The 23,639-nt window shown below is 37.4% G+C and overlaps 1 protein-coding gene across 1 annotated transcript in view; it reads right to left on the bottom strand.

Annotated features, from left to right (window-relative positions):
- MACIR (macrophage immunometabolism regulator) overlaps positions 1-23,639 on the bottom strand; it is a 293,610-nt gene that overhangs the window by 176,374 nt on the left and 93,597 nt on the right. Inside the window, exon 5 of the mRNA XM_060143360.1 lies at positions 11,195-11,312. Coding sequence (XP_059999343.1) covers positions 11,195-11,312 — 118 coding nt within the window. The remainder of the gene's footprint in view (positions 1-11,194; positions 11,313-23,639) is intronic.

Below are 23,639 nucleotides of genomic sequence, written 5' to 3'. Positions count from 1 at the left end.
ACCCTTACGATTTTGTGACACTGGACAAATTGTTTAAGCTCTTTGAGCCTCTATTTCCTTCTTTGCAAAATGGGATAATAATAGCATCTACCAATATCAAGGATGTCTTGAGGATTAAATAGTATACATATGTATACGTATGTGTATATATATACACATATGTATATGTATATATATACACCTATGTATATGTATGTGTATATATACACATATGTATATATGAGGCATATGTATGTGTGTGCACGTATGACTTTAAGCCATGCCTACTACATCATACACTTTTTTTAGGGGTTAGATGCTGTCACTGTTTATTAATAGTGTCATTACAAAACTACCATACAACTTAGCCTACAGACCAGACTGGAGCACTGATTAATTTAAAATTTGTATCTCTGTAAAACTTAACTCATGAGAAAACTCCAGATAAACATATTTCTTTCTTTTTTTTTCACTGAGCATTGTTTTGAGGACGTTAAATTTACTGCACGGACTGACTGACTGGTGCTGTGTATATGCATAGAGAATCTGATCATGACTCATCTCAAAGCTGTTTTATCAAATTCAGCTCTCCGTCATGAATCAGAGGACATCAAAGATTTCTACAATCTTATATTCAGTTTGTGGCAACCAGGGAGATTTGGTTGGATAATTACTTTAATGACTTATTTCAATTTGTGCTTATCCAGTATTTAAGCAGAAGGTAGCATTCTTTTCTGCATTCTTTGATGAGGGTTATACTGGGCTGGGACTAAGTTCCTTAAGTCTCTGAGTTGAGTTGATCGTTAGCATGGGGAGAGTGAGATGTGGTTTTCCAAAGGAGATAAAGATATTATGTTTTCAACCAATTTTTCTAGAAACTAAAGGGCCATATTCTTTTACCATTACTAATGCAATTTCATTTTTGTCTTCACTAAGAAAAATACATAGTTTGTATAGGAAATAAACATAGCTACAGGATTATTATTCTTCCTTTTCCTAAATAAAAATAATCCCAACTCTTCTTTCTCTGACATACTACTCTTTTCCAAATAGCTCTTCTAACTCTGACCTTTTTCATCTATCAGATATTGATTTTTTTTCAGCATTTAATGGAATGAAAATTAAGTGGCTCACATTGTATAAAATAAAGTAAAATCACCTTGACTCCTTATTTGGATAAAATATGTTTTCAGATACCAACATATCCAAGTGGGTCAGCTCTAGCTTGGGAAGAAATATGGTTTTTCATTACCTCTTTCTAAGTCCACAGGGGAAGGACTAAGTGTGAGCTTTAACAGGGACAATCAAATATGTGGATTCTTGTATTGCTTTTTATATTTCTCAGAAGCCCAGTGATAAATTTTTCCATATCTTTAAATTCAGCATAGTCGTGAGGCTAAAATCTGAACCCTGGCTCTTTATGTTGCCTTGTCATTTGACATATCTTAACAATGCATTAATTTTAGGTGATCAACAAAAAGCAACTGAAATGTACAGGATAATAGAATAATAAGGCAACTGATAGCATTCTTCCTGCCAGATAAACATGCCTCACAGAAGGCTTAACTGTCAGATACCTACAGTTTCAGCTGTTTGAGAGAGTTTTGATAATAGCCTGAAATGTCAAAATTCAGCTGCCAACCCTAAGCTGCCAGCTTTCAAAATGCTCTATGGAGTGCTTGTCCCTTAGGGCATAAATTCCAAGGAGCAACTGAGCTGCCATACAACCTGACAGCTCTCTCTCTCTGGGAGAGCCTTGCATCTGTGCAAATCTAGTACTGCAGCTCTAAAATGAGGAGCTGTGATTGGAGCACAACCTCTCACAAAATAGCACAGAGGCTAGATAGTCAAAAGCCTTTTCAGGTCTCAGGAAATGAAGCTAACTTCAGCTACACTAGTTTGATCGCAGCTGGGCAGAAAGCACTCAGGCACTACTTCGGCCAAGATTCTCAAGGTGGAAAATGATATCCTGGGACCGCTCCTTCCTCACTGGTGACCCTGCTAAGTAGAAGCAATTTTCCCAATTACAACTGCAATTTCTCATCAAGCATTACATAACCCATATCATTTCATCTTCCTAAAATAAATTATTCACATTGTTTGGGAATTCATCTGGGAGCTGCAGATCAAATGCCCCATTTGCTACTAAATTACTGTTAACATTTTTCTTTTTTTTCTGATTTATTAACTGTTTACACAAAATATTGCTTGGATATAATACATTTTCCTCAGTGTAGTTTTTCTGTAAAAAAATTACATCTTTATTTTCTTTTGAATCCTCAAGGACAAGTTAAAGATTCTCTTTGGCCCTGAAAAAAGTAGAGTACCACCCTCAAAAACTTTCCATCATATACAAAAAATTTCTCAACTGATACTATCTCATCAAAGTCTTGAATGCATAGGATGCTATTCCGTGAAGGCAGAGTAGTGTGATGGAAAGTACTCTGACTGTGGGGGTTGTATGTCAGCTCCTCTACTTCCTAGCTATGTGACAAGAGGCAAATTATTTTCTTCTCTTGGTCTAACTGGCTTCATTTCTAACATCAACATATTGGGTTTATTTATTTATTTATTTGAATTTTAGAATTTTATTTATTTTTTATACAGCAGGTTCCTATTAGTTATCCATTTTATACATATTAGTGTATACATGTAAATCCCAACCTCCCAATTCATCACACCACACCACCCACTCCCCGCCACTTTCCCCTCTTGGTGTCCATACGTTTGTTCTCTACATCTGTGTCTCAATTTCTGCCCTGCAAACCAGTTCATCTGTATCATTTTTCTAGGTTCCACAAATATGCGTTAATATACGATATTGTTTTTCTCTTTCTGACTTACTTCACTCTGTATGACAGTCTCTAGGTCCATCCACGTCTCTACAAATGACCCAACTTCGTTCCTTTTTATGGCTGAGTAATATTCCATTGTATATATGTACCACATCTCCTTTATCCATTTGTCTGACGATGGGCATTTAGGTTGCTTCCATGACCTGGCTATTGTAAGTAGTGTTGCAATGAACATTGGGGTGCATGTGTCTTTTTGAATTATGGTTTTCTCTGGGTATATGCCCAGTAGTGGGATTGCTGCGTCATATGGTAGTGCTATTTTTAGTTTTTAAAGAACCTCCATACTGTTCTCCATAGTGGCTGTATCAATTTACATTCCCACCAACAGTGCAGGAGGGTTCTCTTTTCTCCACACCCTCTCCACCATTTGTTGTTTGTAGATTTTCTGATGATGCCCATTCTAACTGGTGTGAGGTGATACCTCATGGTAGTTTTGATTTGCATTTCTCTAATAATTAGTGATGTTGAGCAGCTTTTCATGTGCTTCTTGGCAATCTGTATGTCTTCTTTGGAGAAATGTCTGTTTAGGTCTTCTGCCCATTTTTGGATTGGGTTGTTTGTTTTTTTAATATTGAGCTGCAGGAGCTGTTTATATATTTTGGAGATTAATCCTTTATCTGTTGATTTGTTTGCAAATATTTTCTCCCATTCTGAGGGTTGTCTTTTCGTCTTGTTTGTAGTTCTTTTGCTTTGCAAAAGCTTTTAAGTTTCATTAGGTCCCATTTGTTTATTTTTGTTTTTATTTCCATTATTCTAGGAGGTGGATCAAAAAAGATCTTGCTGTGATTTATGTCAAAGAGTGTTCTTTCTATGTTTTCCTCTAAGAGTTTTATAGTGTCCGGTCTTACATTTAGGTTTCTAATCCATTTTGAGTTTATTTTTGTGTATGGTGTTAGGGAGTGTTCTAATTTGATTCTTTTACATGTAGCTCTCCAGTTTTTCCAGTACCACTTATTGAAGAGACTGTCTTTTCTCCATTGTATACCCTTGCCTCCTTTGTCATAGATTAGTTGACCATAGGTGCGTGGGTTTATCTCTGGGCTTCCTATCCTGTTCCATTGATCTATGTTTCTGTTTTTGTGCCAGTACCATATTGTCTTGATTACTGTAGCTTTGTAGTATAGTCTGAAGTCAGGGAGTCTGATTTCTCCAGCTCCATTTTCTTCCCTCAAGACTGCTTTGGCTATTGGGGGTCTTTTTTGTCTCCATACAAATTTTAAGATTTTTTGTTCTAGTTCTGTAAAAAATGCCATTGGTAATTTGATAGGGATTGCATTGAATCTGTAGATTGCTTTGGGTAGTAGAGTCATTTTCACAATGTTGATTCTTCCAATCCAAGAACATGATATATCTCTCCATCTCTTTGTATCATCTTTAATTTCTTTCATCAGTGTCTTATAGTTTTCTGCATACAGGTCTTTTGTCTCCCAAGGTAGGTTTATTCCTAGGTATTTTATTCTTTTTGTTGCAGTGGTAAATGGGAGTGTTTCCTTAATTTCTCTTTCAGATTTTTCATCATTAGTGTATAGGAATGCAAGAGATTTCTGTGCATTAATTTTGCATCCTGCAACTTTACTAAATTCATTGATTAGCTCTAGTAGTTTTCTGGTGACACCTTTAGGATTCTCTACATATAGCATCATGCCATCTGCAAACAGTGACAGTTTTACTTCTTCTTTTCCAATTTATATTCCTTTTATTTCTTTTTCTTCTCTGATTGCCATGGCTAGCACTTCCAAAACTATGTTGAATAATAGTGCGAGAGTGGACATCCTTGTCTTGTTCCTGATCTTAGAGGAAATGCTTTCAGTTTTTCACCATTGAGAATGACGTTTGCTGTGGGTTTGTCATATATGGCCTTTATTATGTTGAGGTAGGTTCCCTCTATGCCCACTTTCTGGAGAGTTTTTATCATAAATGAGTGTTGAATTTTGTCAAAAGCTTTTTCTGCATCTATTGAGATGATCATATGGTTTTCATTCTTCAGTTTGTTAATATTTGGTGTATCACATTGATTGATTTGTGTATATTGAAGAATCCTTGCATCCCTGGGATAAATTCCACTTGATCATGGTGTATGATCCTTTTAATGTGTTGTTGGATTCTGTTTGCTAGTATTTTGTTGAGGATTTTTGCATCTATATTCATCAGTGATATTGGTCTGGAATTTTCTTTCTTTAACATGAACAACATTGGTGTTAGCACCAATTTTGGTAACCACTATAAAAATGAAATTAATACATAGAGTGTTTACGCCACTGCTAGACTTTTAGTAAATGCTTATAAATATTAACTATTCTTTTTTACTTATTTAAAGTAATTATCCTGATTTGATCTTTTCAGGAATTCAGTATTTTAAACAAAATAATAGAGTCTGCAAACTGTGCAATTATGTTACTTTTGGAATGTGTGTTACTAATATCGCCATGAAAACTAACCATTAATCTGTCAAGGATTGGTAAATTTTTGAAGCCCATGCATATATCTAGGAAAGGAAGAATTTTCCAGTTTACTAGGGAAGCATCAGTAGAAACCACACAGTTCCAGTTCTTACCTGTACAACTGAATATCCTCTGAGGGCCTGCCCCAACCATCCTATCACAAGAAACTGTTATTCTGTTACACCACCTCATTTATTTCCTTTATAGATATACAAGTATCTGAAATTGCCGTTTATTTATTTTTTCTAATTGAAGTATATTTGATTTACAATATTATATGTTTCAGGTATACAGCATAGTGCTTCAGTATTTTCACAGATTATACTCCATTAAAAGCAGTTTCAAGATAATGGCTATAATTCTCTGTGCTATACAATATATCCCAGTTGTTTATCAATTTCATACATAGTAGTTTGTATCTCTTAATCCCATACCCTTAACTTGTTCCTCTCCCCTTCCCTCTCCCCACTGGTAACCACTGTTTTTTTTTCTATATCTGTGAGTCTGTTTCTGTTTTGCTATGTACATTCATGTGTATTATTTTTTAGATTCCACATATAAGTGATATCATACAGTAATTTATCTTTCTCTGTCTGAGTTATTTCACTATGCATAATATTCTCCAGGTCTATCCACACTGTTGCAAAGGGCAGAATTTTATTCTTTTTTGTGGCTAGCATTCCCTTGTATTATAGAGTGTTCCACCCTCTTCAATTTTTTGGAATAATTTGAGAAGGATAAGTATCAATTCTTTATATGTTTGGTAGAATTGCCCTGTGAAGCTGTCTGGTCCTAGGCTTTTGTTTGCTCGGAGTTTTTTTTTGTTACAAAATCAATTTTACTACTAGTGATTGATCTGTTCAAATTATCCGTTTCTTCTTAATTCAGTCTTGGCAAGTTGTATATTTCTAGAAATTTGTCAATTTCTTCTGGGCTGTCCAATTTGGGAGCACATAACTGTTCATAGTAATCTCTTGTGATTTTTTTGTATTTCTGTGATATTGACTGTTATTTCTCCTTTCATTTCTTGTTATTTTATTTATTTGGGTCCTCTCTCTTTTCTTCTTGATGAGCCTGGCTAAATGTTTATCAATTTCGTTTATCTTTTCAGAAAAACCACCTTTTGGTTTCATCAATCTTTTCTATTTTTAATCTCTTTTATTTATTTTCTCTCAGATCTTTTTATTTCCTTCATTCTGTTATCTTTGGGGGTTTGTTTGTTCTTTTTCTAATTCCTTTATGTGGTAGATTAGGCTGTTTATTTGAGATTTTTCTTGTTTCTTGAGAAAGGCCTGTATCACTGTAAACTTCCCTCTTAGAACTGCTTTTGCTGCATCCCATCGATCTTAGAGTGTTGTGTTTCCATTTTCATTTACCTGGAGGTATTTTCTGATTCCCTCTTTGATTTCTTTATTGACCCATTGGTTTTTTAGAAGCATGTTGTTTAGCCCCACGTTTGTTCTTTTTCCATTTTTCTTTCTGTAATTCATTTCTAGTTTCATACTGCTGTGGTTGGAAAAAATGCATGATATAATTTCTATCCTCTTAATTTTGTTGAGGTTTGTTTTATGGCCTAGCATGTGATCTATCCTGGAGAACATTCCATGTGCACCTGAAAATAATTTATATTCTTCTATTTGGGGATATAATGTCCTGTAGATATCTATTAAGTCCTGCTGTCTATTGTGTCATTTAAGATCACTGTTGCCTTATTGATTTCCTGTCTGGATGATCTGTTCATTGATGTAAGGGTGTGTTAAAGTCCCCTATTATTATTGTATTATTGTCAGTTTCTCCTTTTATGTCTCTTAGTATTTGCTTTACATATTTAGGTGTCCCTGTATTGGGTGCATATATGTTAATGAGCATACTTTCCTCTTCCTGTATTGATCCCTTTATCATTATGTAATGCCTTTCTTTGTCTTTTGTTATAGTTTTTGTTTTAAAGCCTATTTTTTCTGATATGAGTATTGCTACCCTTTTTTCTTGTTGTTTCCATTTGCATTAAATATCTTTTTCTACCCCCTCACTTTCAGTCTGTGTGTCTTTTGCCCTTAAGTGAGTCTCTTTTAGGCAGCATATAGAAGGGTCTTGGGGTTTGTTTGTTTTTTTAATCCAATCAGCCATCTACAGTCTTTAGATTGGAGCATTTAGTCCATTGACTTTGTTTTTTTATAAGTTTATTTATTTTATTTTTGGCTGCACTGGGTCTTCATTGCTGCGTGTGGGCTTTCTCTAGTTGCAGAGAGCAGGGGTACTCTTTGTTGTGGTGTGAGAGCTTGTTATTGCAGTGGCATCTCCTGTTGCAGAGCACAAGCTCTAGGTGTGTGGGCTTCAGTAGTTGTGGCACGTGGGCTCTAGAGCACAGGCTCCGTAGTTGTGGCACATGGGCTTAGTTGCTCCACAGCAGGTGGGATCTTCCTGGACCAGGGCTCAAACCTGTGTTCCCTGCTTTGGCAGGCAGATTCTTAACCACTGTGTCACCAGGGAGGTCCCTCCATTGACATTTAAAGTAATTATTGATATGTATGTACTTATTGCCATTTTATTTCTTGTTTTCCCATTGACTTTGTAGTTCTTCTCTGTTCATTTCTTCTGTTTGTTTCTTCTTTTGTGCTTTGATACTTTTCTTTAGTGGTATGCTTGTGTTCCTTTTTAGTTTTTGTGAACCTATTGTAGGTTTTTGATTTGTGGTTACCATGCGGTTCATACATGTTGACCTATAACTATATCTACTTATTTTAAACTGGTGGTCATTGAAGTTCAAACTCTAAAAGATCTACATGTTTTTACTCCCCTCCCCCACATTTTGTGTCTTTGATATTATATTTTACATCTTCATTTTAAACCTTTAACTGTTTATTGTAGTTATAGTTGATTTACAATTTTTTGTCTTTTAATCTTCAGACTGGCTTATTTAAGTGATTGATCCTCAACCCTTACCACATATATGCATTTCCTAGTGGGATTTTCCCTTTCCTGTAGATTCTTCTTTTCCACTTAGAGAAAAACCTTCATATTTCTTTTAGTGTGGTTTAGTATTGATGAACTCTTTTAGTTTTTGCTTGTTGGAGAAGTTCTTTATCTCTCCTATTCTAAATGATAATCTTGCTGGGTAGAGCATTTTAGGTTGCAGGTTTTTCCCTTTCAGAACTTTGAACATGCCACTCACTTCTGGCCTGCAAAGTTTCTGCAGAGAAATCAGCTGATAGGCTTATGGGGATTCCCTCATATATGACTCTGTTTTTCTCTTGCTGCCTTTAGAATTCTCTTTGTAACTTTTGCCATTTTACTTATGATGTGTCTTGGTATGGGTCTGTTTGAGTTCTTCTTGTTTGGGAACCTGTGTGCTTCCTATACCTGGATATCTGTTTCCATCTTCAGGTTTGGGAAATTTTCAGCCATAATTTCCTCAAATACATTTTTGATCCCCTTCTCTTTCTCTCTTCTCCTTCTGGTACCCCTATAATGCAAAGGTTGGTATGCTTAATGTTAACCTAGAGATCTCTTAAATTGCTTTCAATTTTTAAAATTGGTTTTTCTTTTTGCTGTTCTAATTGGGTGATTTCCATCATTCTACCTCCCAGAGCACTTATGCATTCTTCTGTATCACTTAGTTGGCTATTTACTCCTTCTAGTGTGTTTTTTTTTAATAAATTTATCCATTTATTTATTTTTGGCAGTGTTGGGTCTTCATTGATGCATGTGGACTTTCTCTAGTTGTGGCAAGTGGGGGCCACTCTTCATCATGGTGAATGGGCTTCTCACTGCAGTGGTCTCTCCCGTTGCGGAGCACAGGCTCTAGGCATGCAGACCTCAGAAGCTGTGGCATGCGTGCTCAGTAGTTGTGGCTCACAGGCTCCAGAGTGCAGGATCAGTAGTTGTGGCACACAGCCCTAGCTGCTCCGTGGCATGTGGACCAGGGCTCGAACCCATGTTCCCTGCATGTTCCCTGCATTCACAGGTGGATTCTTAACCACTGTGCCACCAGGGAAGTCCCCTAGTGTGCTTTTTATTTAACTATTGAATTCGTCATTTCTGATTAGGTCTTTTTTTATATTTTCTAGTTCCTTGTTTAAGTGTTTACATTAATTCTTTTCCCTAACTCAGTTAAAATTTTTATTACCTATGGGAAAGACTCAACTGTTGGACACAGAGGCAACCTGGTCCTGGGATAGAGCCTGGGTGGGGTGACTGTGGCCACTGTTGTCACTTACTCAAGCAGTGAACCAGAAGCAGCCCAGATATCTGATGACGGCAGCTCCAACATAGCTCACCTCCCAAAACATGCTGAAAGTTCATGTGGGCACTGCCAGCCCTGCAGAGTAGTTACACAACAGAGCAACAGTGGTGGAGGCTGTGAGCAGTGATCAGCTATGGACAAAGGGAAATTACACCCGAGGCTGTGTCTGAGCTGAGCTATAGATGCCTGCACAGGCAGCATATCAGACCTCTATATGTGCATGGGCCCCACTTGCTTTAGCACTCTCCCCTCTGGAGCAAGGGTCCCAGTGCAAAGAAAGGGAAAAACATACCCTTAAAGGGAACGGTCAGGTTGGGCCCAACCCTCAAGGCTTCTGCTTCAGCAACTAGGGATTCAGACCCCACCCTCAGTAGGGCAGTGATTGCCACCGAACACGGAGAAGTCTCACCTCACATCTGGCGCCAGTTCTAGCCCCTCTGTCTCCAGCTCCACCCTCTACCAAAGTGATAGCTGCCAGCACACCCTGAGGAAAGATGTGACTTGTGTCCACACCAAATTTAGCTCTCCCACCAAAGGCACTGGGCACACACAGTCTGTATAGGGATGCTCCCACATAAGAACACCCCTTCAAGACTAGAATAGGTAACTGTTTCACCTAAGTTCATAAAGGCAGAGAAAGTTAAGCAAAATGAAAAGGCAGAGGAACTACTCTTAATTGAAAGAGCAAGAGAAAAACCCTGAAAAAATAATGAAACAAGTAAACAATTTACCAAAGAACTGAAATCACCACTTTTAAATTTTAATTTGTTTACACCTTTATTTATTTTCACCCTCACACATTCTTCATGCATTTCTCTTTCTAATTCTCTTTTCCAGCCACAGAATTCATGGCAAAACATTCCTACTGCCAATTTGTTCCTTACCACCTTGCTCAAAGGAAGCAAAGCATGTGATCTACCCTTGCAGCATTCTCCTGCTGCCCACGTGAAACCTCAATACTAATATGTGTGCGGCACCAAGAAAAGGCACAAGCTCTAATCATAGGAATCATAACTATAACAGCTGGTAACTATCACTGTCGAATTCCAAGTTTATGCACCACCATCGGATAGGTGGAAAGATGGTTGTAAAAATGGTTATTGCAGCTCTTGTCGCTCATTCTCAGACTTATTTTAGGAATAAAAATGTACACTCTAAAATGAAACTACATTATTCTGATATTCAATTGGGTCATTTGTCTTTGATTAATTAATTAATTAAGAGACGTTAAAGACAAATGAGTAAATTGGCTGTTAAATGTGAGGATATCTAAACACCAATTTAAGACATTTGGTGACACCTCTGCATCCACGGGTGCCTTGTATTTTCTATTTGCCATAGGCTCACTTTCTTTTTTCTGATACTAGGGTACAGAAAGACAAAGTATAAAAGGGAATCTTTGGCCTTGGATTCAGACTCACAATTATTCCATGACAACTATGACAACCAAAGTGAGATCTAGTTTATTGGTCTGCACAGAGCATTTTCATATTTGAACTTAGATACACTCCCAGACAACTCTATATATTGAAATTACTGGTACACTAATATATTTGGTTAGCTTTCATTTGCAAGAGACCAAATATAGAAAATATTTCTACAAGCATCACCTACCATATGAGGTCACTTAGTAGTGTTCAGTTGGCCAGTGGAAAATCTCAGATGAGTTCACTCACATATCTATGCTTTGACAAGGATGCCTGAAGGAAGACTGTTGACCAGATCACCTTTATATGGCCTCTCCAGCATGGCAGTCTCAGGGCAGTGGACTTCTGACATGACAGCCCAGGGCTCCTAAAGGGAGGATACCAAGAGACCTGAGAAGAAGCTGCCAGTATCTTAAGGTTGACGCCTCAGAAAGCATCACTTATGTCATTTTATACTGGTCAAAGCAGACAGAGAGCCCTCCCAAATTCAAAGGAAGGGGACATTGATTTGAGATCCCTACCTCTCAATGGAAAGAGTGTCGAAGAATTTGTGACTGTCTTTACTCTCCCATACAATCATTCCATGGTTTAAAAAATAACTATATAGCATCCACTAGTGAATTAGTGAAATGTGCTTTTACCACACATGATTACATACTTTATTAATAATCAAAAATATGCCTATGATAAAATATACATTCTAAAATTTTAAATACAAAACATGATATAAGAAAAGTCTTGGGCTTCCCTGGTGGCGCAGTGGTTGAGAGTCCGCCTGCCAATGCAGGGGACGCGGGTTCGTGCCCTGGTCTGGGAAGATCCCACATGCCGCAGAGCGGCTGGGCCCGTGAGCCATGGCTGCTGAGCCTGTGCGTCTTTTGAAGCAGATTGGTTTTTGTGATTGCTATGGGCTGAATTCTGTCCTCCCAAAATTCATATGTTGAAGTCCTAACTCTCAGTACCTCAGAATGTGACTGTATTTGGAGATAGGGTATTTCAAGAGCTAACTAAGTTAAAGTGAGGTCATTAGGGTTAGCCCCAATCCAATATGACTGGTATTCTTCTAAAAGGGAGATTAGGCCACAGACGTGTACAGAGGGAAGACCATGTGAAGACATAGGGAGGAAATAGTGATCTACAAGCCAAGAAAAGAGGCTCAGAAGAAGCCAACTCTGCTGATATTAACCTTGGACTTCTAGCCTCCAGAGTTGTGAGAAAATAAATTTATATTATTTAAGCCACCCAGTCTGTAGTATTTTGTTATGGCAGCCTTAACAAGCTAATAAGTGATGCTTGGCTTTAGTAGATGCATTGGTAAATTTCACAATTGCTCTTTTTTCCTGCTACAGAAGCAGATATGCTGGATAGTGCTAAAGCTAAAATTTGTTGTCCCCATAGAATACTTTAGTTTTCCATTAATTTTAATTTCAGATGCAACAATGGAAATTGTCAAAAACAAGATTAATAAGACATTTACTTCAGAAACATTTAAACTCATATCCTAATATTTTCAAAAACATTATCTGAACACATTTGTGGATGGTTTATACATTTGCTTTACTTTTAAAAAAATTTTTATTGGAGTATAGTTGATTTACAATATTGTGTTAGTTTCTGTTGTAAAGCAAAGTGAATCAATTATTCATAAACATATATCCACTTTTTTTAGATCCTTTTCCCATATAGGCCATTAGAGAGTATTGAGTAGAGTTCCCTGTGCTATACAGTAGGTCCTTATTAATTATCTGTTTTATATTGGGTTGGCCAAAAAATTCGCTCAGGATTTTCCACTTATGGAAAACTCGAACGAACTTTTTGGCCACCCCAATATATATAGTAGTGTGTGTATGTTAATCTCAGTCTCCCAATTTATCCCTCCCCCCACTTCTGCTTCACTTTACAACCATTAAATAAAACTAATTGCTTTGCTAATTATTTTCATAGGTCACTTTCAAACTTCTTTGGCATTTGCTATGCTTCTTTTCATAATGGATTTTTCATCTATTTTAATTGGATTGGAATTTAAAAAGTCTAAATAAATCAGCACCTCTATTTAGCCCTTGAAATCTTAGTTCTAGCTGAAATTTCTTTCTCTCTCTCTCAATTCATTCTTCCATTTGCTCCCAAATTCCACCTTCCCTTAGTTTTCTTCTTGCTCTTCTAGTTGCTTGTTTTCAGAAAAGTGTTTTACGCACTCCTCTTCAAATGACAATCCTTTAACAGTCAGTGTGCCCCACAAATCTGTAATTGGTACTCTTCTATTTTCCCTTTATAAACACTCATTGGATCATCTCATTCATTCTCAAGGTTTTAGTTATCCTCTATGTGCCAAGGACCCAAAATATTTATTTCCAGCCCAGCTTTTCCATGTTCTCCAGACCCATATATCCAAATGCTAACTAGAATCTCTATGTGACTGTTCCACTGGCCCCACAAAGTCAACAAGTCCAAAGATTCATTAATCATCAGTCTCCTAAGGGATGTTCCTCCATCTTGTTCATTAATATTGTGAATGATCAATTACACAACCAATTACCCAAGCAGAAAATTTGAAATCATCCTTGACTCCTTCCTTTTTTCACCCCATACATACAACTAGTCCTCAGAACATAAATCCTCTTCCTTATTAATATCTTTTGAGTCTACCTCATATATATGTGTGTGTGTGTGTGTGTGTGTGTGTGTGTGTGTGTGTGTGTGTATATATATGTATGTATATGTGTGTGTATATATATATATATATATATATATATATAATTCAGGCACTATATATTCTTACTTCTAGTGCCTGAGTTCTGATTCTTATAATTTATTATCTATTTTTTTTAACTTATTTAAAAATATCTTTATTGGAGTATAATTGCTTTACAATGTTGTGTTAGTTTCTGCTGTACAACAAAGTGAATCAGCTGTTTGCATACATATATCCCCATAACTCCTCCCTCTTGAGCCACCTTCCCACCTTCTCTATCCCACCCCTCTAGGTTTTCACAAAGCACCGAGCTGATCTCCCTGTGTTATGCAGCAGCTTCTCACTAGCCATCCATTTTACATTTGGTGGTGTATATATGTCAGTGCTACTCTCTCACTTCGTCCCAGCTTCCCCTTCCTCCACTGTGTCCTCAAGTCCATTCTCTATATCTGTGTCTTTTTTCCTGCCCTGCCACTAGGTGCATCAGTACCATTTTTTTAGATTCCATATATGTGCGTTAGCATCCGGTATTTGTTTCTCTTTTTCTGACTTACTTCACTCTGTATGACCGACACTAGGTCCATCCATCTCATTACAAATAACTCAATTTCATTCCTTTTTACAGCTGAGTAATATTCCATTGTATATATGTGTCACATCTTCTTTATCCATTCATCTGTCAATGGACATTTTATCTAAGTTATTTTAACTGCCTCCTAAGACATATCTTTTTGCCCTGGCTTTACCATGCTCCTAATTCATCCTCCACACTATCACCAAAGTGCTCATTCTAAAAGGGAAATCAGATCAAGCCCCCTTCTTGGTTAGAATTCTTTACTGGTACCACATGGAACCACACTCAGTTCTGGGTAAAGTCCAAATTTCCTAATACGGCATTCAAGGTTTTGGTCCTTGTTTATTCTCTTAAATAATTCCAACTCCTTACTTCAAAACATACTTTGGATATTACATCAGCAAAATGCTTCTTGACCTCCTTTGTACTCTGACTTCCCACCCACCCACCAATTTTTGTCCTTTGCTGCCTTGTGCCTACTTTCACCATAGCACTTTCATGTCCCTTTATAATCATGCATATATTCGTCTCTCACCCAGAAGGTTGTTAGCTCCCAGAGAGCAGCTATTGGATCTTATATGGCATCCTGAGCACATAGTTGCTATTCAACATATATTTTTTAAATAAATGAGTGAATACAGTTGTCATATTGATAGAATTTCCATTGGAACTCTCAACTAAGGTTTAAGAATGAACAACAATGTGTCTTGATGCTCTGAAATAAAAACCTGGAATTCCCAGTGGGAACTCAGTCCATGTAAAGTAGAAGATCCACTTATTTGGAGAGCAGTCCTTGAAGGTCCTGTTCATTTGCTGACTCTTGAAGAAAACCTGTTTGGAAGATGACTGGATGGTGGTAATTTAAAGAGCCATTACTTGTGCATAGTGCTGGAAATGTTTCTGGCTGGTGTGAAGGAGAAACATAAGGATGCTCTTAAAACAAAGACACAGCTGGCAGCAAATGACCAAACACATGTGAAGGCAATTAACTCTAGGGATCACGATTCTAATATTCAGTGTAATAATCAAGTGCAGAATCACAGGATGTATTTTGTAAACTTAGTGTTAAGGAACAAAAATAACACAATACCTTGAAAACACAAACTAACTGTACTTAATGGAATATATTTTTTCCTTCCTAAAATAAGTGTATATCTTTGACAATATAATGGACATGGATCTCAGTCCACAATTCTAGGTGTATTAATAATAAAAACCTCTAGTGTGGAAAAAAAGGAATCCACCTACACTGTTGGTGGGAATGTAAATTGGTGCAGCCACTATGGAGAACAATATGGAGGGTCCTCAAAAAGCTAACAACAGAGTTGCCATATGATCCAGCAATCCCACTCCTGGGCATATATCCAGAAAAAGCTGTAATTCAAAAAGATACATGCACCCCAATGTTCACAGCAGCACTATTTACAGTAGCCAAGACATGGAAACAACCTAAATGTCCATCAACAGATGAATGGATAAAGAAGATGTGGCATACATATACAATGAAATATTACTCAGTCATAAAAAGGAGTGAGATAATGCCATTTGCAGCTACATGGATGGACCCAGAGATTATCATACTAAGGGAAGTAAGTAAGTCAGGGGACAGGGGAGGGTTGGATTGGGAGTTTGAGACTAGCAGATGCAAAGTATTATATATAAGATGGATAAAAAACAAGGTCCTGTTGTGTAGAACAGGGAACTAGATTCAATATTCTGTAATAAACCATAATGGAAAAGAATATATATTTATATCCAAATCACTTTGCTGTACAACAGAAACTAACACGTTTTAAATCACTATACTTCAATTAAATAAATAAATAAATCCTCTATTTTCTATAGTAATTTCTGACTCAAAGCACCATTTCACTGAGATTGTGGGAAACTTGATATGAGCTCTCTTTGGGTTCCCTGATCCTTTTAAATGCATTCTGTCAAAGTTCTAGGATCTTCTACCAAGCCAAGGCATTAGGGAAAAGGTGGAGAGTGGAGTATCCTGTCCTCAAACACCATTCACTCAGGTTGCCTGTGAGGTACATGATATCCTTTCAACAGGTCCCTCTAAGTCTGTAGGTCTTTGGTGCTTCTGAGGGGGAGCTGTCTATGGTTCTCTCTGCCCAGACTCAGCCTTTGTTCCTCAAGGGATACCAAAAGTAAAACATAGGTCCTCTTTCAATCCAAGTAACTCTGGACTTTCCTCTCTTCCTCTCGTCAGAGTGGGAGCAAGTCTTTATCAGCTGTGAAGCATTCCCTAAAACATTTTACCTAAACCTATGAACGCTCTGCCTGAACTGGGGCTTTTTTAGTAGTGGAAATGACTTAAAATGGATATTTCATATGTAAATGACTTTTTATGATCATTTTCCACTTGTGGGAAATCAAACCACTTACTGCTGTTTAAATAGTCAGTAAGTCCAGATTACCAGGATGCTTGCCCCTTTGAAATGAGTCTATAAATGCTGGCACTTGCCTACAGCAACCAGACGGATAAGGTAATCAGTGTAGCCTGCTGGCTGGAGAACATGGGATCTGTCTAAGGTGGGTGCTATCCCTCACTTTAGACCTGTGGTTAGATCATCCAATTTTCAAGAAATGCTGAAAGTATGGAATTTTGTGTGAGAGCTCTTGGATTTTTAAAAGGCATCTTAATTTTTGTAACACACTATGTTTATACACAATGCAGGCTAAACAAAATATACCCAAAGGTAGATAGACTTGGCCCATGAGCTACCAAGTTGTATAATCTAGATATGTAGATTATGTATGACAATGTATCACTTGGTCAAAGAACCAGTATTACTGTACCCAGTACTATGCAAAAAGGATTTCTTTTAATTAGTGATTTGTGAAAATCTATCAGGTCTCTTTTTCCATTTTGTAACAAAACTCAAATTTCTGCTGCTACAAATTTTAAAGGCAGGATGTGATATTTCCTCTCTATGGTTAGAAGGAAATGAGGTACCTCTGGCTCTTTGGACATGATAGACTCAAGCAAAGTCCAAAAATAAGGAATCTATTTTCTTGGGCTTCTCCTCTCCTTTCCAATCATTGCCACTTTCTGAAACTTTTGGAGCACCACAAGTACAACATAGTCCCTACTCAGCCAACAGAGCTCCATTCCATCAAGCCTTTTCAGTAAATGTTAGTAACTGCTATGATCCACAAAATCATTTAGAATTAGACCAGAGTACAAAATGGCATCATCTTTTCAATCACATCCTGACAGTCACTAAAGTGACTTCTTTTCAGTTACTTCTTTTCCTAGAAGCCAAGAATTCATACACATATAAATTGTTCTCTGTAGTTACATGGACTATTTAAGGTACTATTTGCCCTTTTACCTATTTCACTGAGGTGTAATTTTCATAAGCTTACTTTCTAGCATGGAACGGCAACTCCTCCTTTGTGTTTTCTTCATTGGTTAAATACAGAAAAGGTCACCATGAAACCTTATTAGTATTTGCAAATTTTATTAACACATCATTTAATTTAGTCATCTATTTAGCTGAAGCATAAAAATGCTTCCAAGGGCTTTTAGTATTTTCGTTATGTTATATTAGGTATCTGCTGCCACATAAAAAACCACCCAAAGCTTAATGTCTTAAAACAACAATAATGTAGTATTTCTCATGATTCTGTGGCTTGGCTGAGCAGTCCTATCTGCCTTTGCCTGGACTCACTCATGTGAGTTTGTTGAGCTCTAAAGGTGGCCAGGCTGGAGGATCCACATGGCCTTACTCACATTTGGGAGTGGTTGCTGGCCATCAGCTAGGGTGTCTTGATTTTCTCCCCCACATTGCCTTTCCTTCTCCAGTAGAAAACACTGGCTAGACTCCTTCCATGCTGGTCTCAGTGGAGAGGGTGAAAGCAGAAGCTTCAAGACCAGAATTTGCAAAATTTCACTTTCACTTCATTTTATGGGTCAGAGGGAGTAACAAGACCACCTCTAGTAGTATAGCTCCTCTTGATCTAGAGACTTTATAAACTAAAAGAAGAAAGTTACCTGCCAGTCCAGATTCAAGAGGGTGGAGAACTAGACTCCAACTCTGAATTGGAAGGAATATACATACGAGGGTGAAAAGAATTTGCAGCCACATTTTTCAACCCACCCCATATGTTGACTCACTCATAAAACATTTGCAAATGTTATTCTATATGTAATAGAGGAATATAGATTCTAAAAATCTTCTGTAAGAAAACTTTTCTGAAGAAGCACCTAAGCAAGGATATCAGTTACCTAGTAAATGACACTGTAAGTCCTCCCCTTCTTACTTTTGTTTCAGCTGCAGCCACTGCCATCAGTTTGCACGATTCCAACCTGCTTCACAGAGGCAGGGCTCCCCCTAGGGTGTGTGGAGTCCTGGGCAAATGTTTGTAGCAGAGCCCCCGGCTATATAAACAATGCGAGCCACTCAAAATAAGCATGTCAGCACCATTCTGGAAGGCTAATCTCACACTATCCTACAAAAGAAATACTCTTCTGACCATCTGCCCTAATGCTTCCCTGTTCCCTAAGGCAACTAATAATCCATGGCACATCTCTTTGGCTCAACTCTGTGGTGGGCAGTTGTACTCAAGATCACACTCACACTGACTGTGCAAATCTCTGCTTTTTTAAGCTAGGAGACTTTTCCAAAGTCCCAGAAGTACTCTCAGTCCACATGTAAGCACTGCCCAGAAAGGGAAGAGAGTTACAGCCCCAAGGGGGCAACTCTCAATAAATGGGAGTTAGAAGACAGTGAGTAAATGGTCCAGCTTCTCATCTTATGGATGGATAATTCTGAGAGGAATTCTGTATATTTCTCAAAATTCCTGGTAGGTTGGAGCTCCTATTGCTTACATCAGGGACTGCAATAATGCACCCTATATTGTCTTTTTCTCCTTCTCTCTTTCTCCCAACTTCCTCACCCCTGCTTTCTGAGATCACTGTCCAAATAAATTACATAAACCCTAAGCCCTTGTCTAGGCTCTGCTTTCAGAGGAATGCAAACTAAGATACCATGGGACCTCTTTTTTTTTTTTTTTGCCAACACATGTACAACCCAAAAGTGTGGAGGAAAGGAGTTAAACCAAGGAGTAAAACTGCATGAATGGGAGAATAGGTCAGCAGATGAATACTTACTCCCACCTCTACCCCAGAGGCTCTTCTGAAAAGTAATTCTTTAAATGGCCTCTTCAAGAGCCCCTTGAAATTGGGCAATTAGGCTCAATACCAGGCAGTGGCCAGTTTGATAACACATCTTCATACTGGTTCTTCTTCCTTCCTCATTCCCTTTTGCCCTTCCTCTTGCTCCCTGTGATTGAACTCCTTACTAAAATAATAGCACATTAGTCTTTAACCCAGACTCTGCTTCCTGTATAGCCCAAGCTAAGACACTATACACAGAGAATTCAAGTCAACCATTAGTTAGTGGGAAAACATGGGGCCTGGTGGTTATTAAGAGTTCAGGCAGACTTCTTGTTTCTGGTCCAGCATGTAAGAAACTTAGAAGTCACAAGTCCATCCTAATAAGTAAAAAACTAAACAAACTGAAAAATCAACAACTCTTCTTAGATCCCTCAGAGATATGAGGTCACAGGACAAACTACTGCCCCCTAAACTAGAGAGACAGGTAAATACAGAGAATTACAACTTACCAGAGCAGAAACCTCTGAGGAAACCAGTGCTGGGTTAGGAAAACTTGAACTATAATTGACAAATTGCTGGAGGCTCAGTGTGGAAAACTCCAAGAGTTAAAAAAAAGAAATCCATGGGGACCCAGTCATAGAGGGGTACCCACACTTTTGTAAGTTTTACCTCCAAGAACTCTACCAGGTCCTCACAGAGAAAATCAGAGAATATCAGCAAATTCCAGCAGAGGGAGGGGAGAAGGAACCATCCTGAAACACACCAGAGCATACTGTTCTTACTACAAGGCTTGCCCTCAGGAGAAACAATTTTACCACAGGTTGACCTGATGGGGTTTCATCAGGGCCTATCCATCCTGGGGGAAGAGAAATACTCAACTCCAGCCCCCTCTAGCCAACCATCTGGAGCCAAGGCAGGGGAGATGGGGAGGGATTGAGAAGCACTGGTGAAGTTCACAGCTCAGGGGCATAGACTCACCAAAAGACTGAGCCCTATTCATAGGTCTATAGTATGCTTCCCCTCCCCCTACACCTTACCAATACATTACTAAAGGCCTATTTACTACAGTTCCTTTTACCCAGCACATTACCCACCATATTCACCTTTCAACAAAAAATTACAAGGCATACTAAAAGGCAAAAAATACAGTTTAAAAAAATGAAACAAACATCAGAATGAGAGTCAGATATGGCAAAAATGTTGGAATTACCAGACCAGGGATTTTTAAATCTATGACTAGTATGCTACGGGCTTTAATGGGAAAAGTAGACAACATGCAGGAACAGATAGATAATGTAAACAGAAAGGTGGAAATTCTAAGAAAAATCAGAAGGAAATGCTAGAGATCAAAAACACTGTAACAGAAATGAAGAGTGCTTGTGATAGGCTCATTAGTAGATTGCACTCAGTTGAGGAAAGAATCACTGAGCTTGAGGATATGACAATAGAACTTCTAAAACTGAAAGACAAAGAGAAAAAAGAATGAAAAAAAACAGAATGGAATATCTAAGAACTGTGGGACAACTACGAAAGTTTTAACATACATATAATGGCAATACCAGAGGGAGAAGAAAGAGAGAAAGAAAGAGAAGCAATGTTTGAGGCAATAATGACAAAGAATTTCCCCCAAATTAATGTCATACACCAAACCACAGATGCAGGAAGCTTAGAGAACGTCAGGCAAGACAAATGCCAAAAAAACTACACCTAGGCATATCACATTCAAATATCAAAAGATAAAAAAAAAACCTTGAAAGAAGTCAGAGGGAAAAAACACCTTACCTATAGAGGATCAAAAATAAGAATTACTTCTGACTTCTCCTCAAAGAAGAGTAGAGTGAAATATTTAAAGTGTTGAGAGAAAAAGCCTACCACCAGAATAGTATCCTGTGAAATTATCCTTCAAAAATGAAAGAGAAATAAAAACTTTTTCAGACAAACAAAAATTGAAGAAATTTGTTGCCAGTAGACCTATTAAAAGAAGTTCTTTAGAGAGAAGGAAAATAACATAGGTCAGAAACTTGGATCAACATAAAGAAAGGAAGAGCATATTGGAGAAGGAATAAATAGAGGTAAAATCAAAACTTTTATTTTTCTTATTCTTAATTGATCTAACAGTTAACTATTTGTTCAAAATAATAGCAACAAGGTATTCTATTATGTATACATATGTATGCATGTGCGTGTGTGTGTGTGTGTGTGTATGCTTATGTATAAGTGAAATGAATGACAGCAGTGATACAAGGGACAAGATGGAGGAATTAGGAATGTTTTGTTATTATAAGGTATTCATACTAACTATGAAATGTTATTTGAAATTGGGATTAGTTGTAAATGTATATTGCAAACTCTAGGGCAACCACTAACAAAGAAAAAGAAGTGTAGTTGGTATGCTAAGAAAGGCAAGAAGATGAAGTTATATAACATGTTCAATTAAAACCATGAAAGGCAGAAAAAGTGTGGAAGACAAAATAGGAGCAAAGAACAAGAGCAACAAATGGAGCGCAGTAAGAAATACAGTAAATATTAATCCAACCATACGAATAATCACTTTAAATATCAATGGTCTAAACGTGCCACTTAAAAGACAGAGATTGTCAGAGTGGATCAAAAAACAAGATGCAACTATATGTTGTCCAAAACAAACCCAGTTTAAATACAAACACACATACTGATTAAAACTAAAGGGATAGAGAAATATATACCATGTTAACAATAATCAAAAGAAAAGAGGGGTTTCCCTGGTGATGCAGTGGTTAGGAATCCGCCTGCCAATGAAGGGGACACAGGTTCGAGCCCTGGTCCAGGAAGATCCCACATGCCGTGGAGCAACTAAGCCCGTGCGCCACAACTACTGAGCCTGTGTTCTAGAGCCTGCGAGCTACAACTACTGAGCCCACATGCCACAACTACTGAAGCCCACGTGCCTAGAGCCTGTGCTCCACAACAAGAAGCCACCGCAATGAGAAGCCTGGACACCAGAACGAAGAGTAGCCCCCACTCACTGCAACTAGAGAAAGCCCGTGTGCAGCAATGAAGACCCAACACAGCCAAAAATAAAAATAAACAAAATAAATAAATTTTTAAAAAAAGAAAAGAGGAGTAGCTAGAATAATTTCAGACTATACAACTTCAGAACAGGAAAGTTATCATGAATAAAGAGGAGCAATACATAATGATAAGGGGTTAATACTCTAAGAATATAAAACAATCCTTAACGTGTATGTGCCTAACAACAGAACATCAAAATACATTAGACAAAAAATGGTAGAACTTCAAGGAGAAATAAATGAATCCACTATTATAATTGCAACTTTAATATCTCTCTATCAGAAATGGAGAGATCCAAGCAGCCAGAAAATCATTAAGGACAAGGTCGAACTCAACCACACTATCAACCAACTGGATATACTGACAACTATAGACTACTTCATCCAACAACAGCAGAATACACATTTATCCCAAGCTCATATGGAACATTCACCGTGATAAACCACATTCTGGACCATAAAACACACCTTAACAAATTTAAAAGAAGAGAATATATTATACAATGCATACTTTCAGACCAAAATGGAATTAAACTGGAAATCAAGAAAAGGGAGATAGCTGGAAAACTTCAAAATAAATAAATAAATAAATAAAGAGAGAGAGAGAAAGAGATTGAGATTCTAAATAACACATGGGTAAAAGAAGAAATCTCAAGAGAAATTATAAAACATTTTAAACTGAATGAAAATAAAAATACAATTTATCAAAATGTATGGGATGTAGTAAAAGCAGTGCTTAGATAGAAGTTTATAGCACTGAATGCACATATTAGAAAAAAAAAAGAACAGAAATCAATAGAGAAAATTTTTTAAAAAGTCATCCTTTGAAAAGGTTAATTGATAAGACTCTAGCCATGTTAACTAAAAAAAAAAAAAGGAGAGAAAACACAAATTACTAATATCAGAAATGAAATATGGATCACTATTCTATGGACATTAAAAGGATAATAAAGGAATATTGTTAATAACTCTATGACCACAAATTTGATAAACTAGATGAAACAAACCAATTCCTTGAAAGACACAACTTGTCAAAACTCAAGAAGAAATAGACAACTTGAATAGGCCTATATCTATTAAAGAAATAAAAAATTAATAACCTTTCAAAACAGAAAGTACCAGGCCTAGATGTTTCTACCCATGATTTCTACCAAACATTTAAGGAAGAAATTATGACAACTCTTTGCAATCCCTTCCAGAAGATAAAAGAAGAGGGAGCACTTCCTAACTCATTCTACAAGGCCAGC

The sequence above is a fragment of the Lagenorhynchus albirostris genome, chromosome 3, assembly GCF_949774975.1.
Source record: "Lagenorhynchus albirostris chromosome 3, mLagAlb1.1, whole genome shotgun sequence".
Taxonomy (NCBI): Eukaryota; Metazoa; Chordata; class Mammalia; order Artiodactyla; family Delphinidae; genus Lagenorhynchus; species Lagenorhynchus albirostris.
The sequence above is the reverse complement of the archived record's forward strand: the minus strand, read 5'-3'. Positions and strand labels throughout refer to the sequence as shown.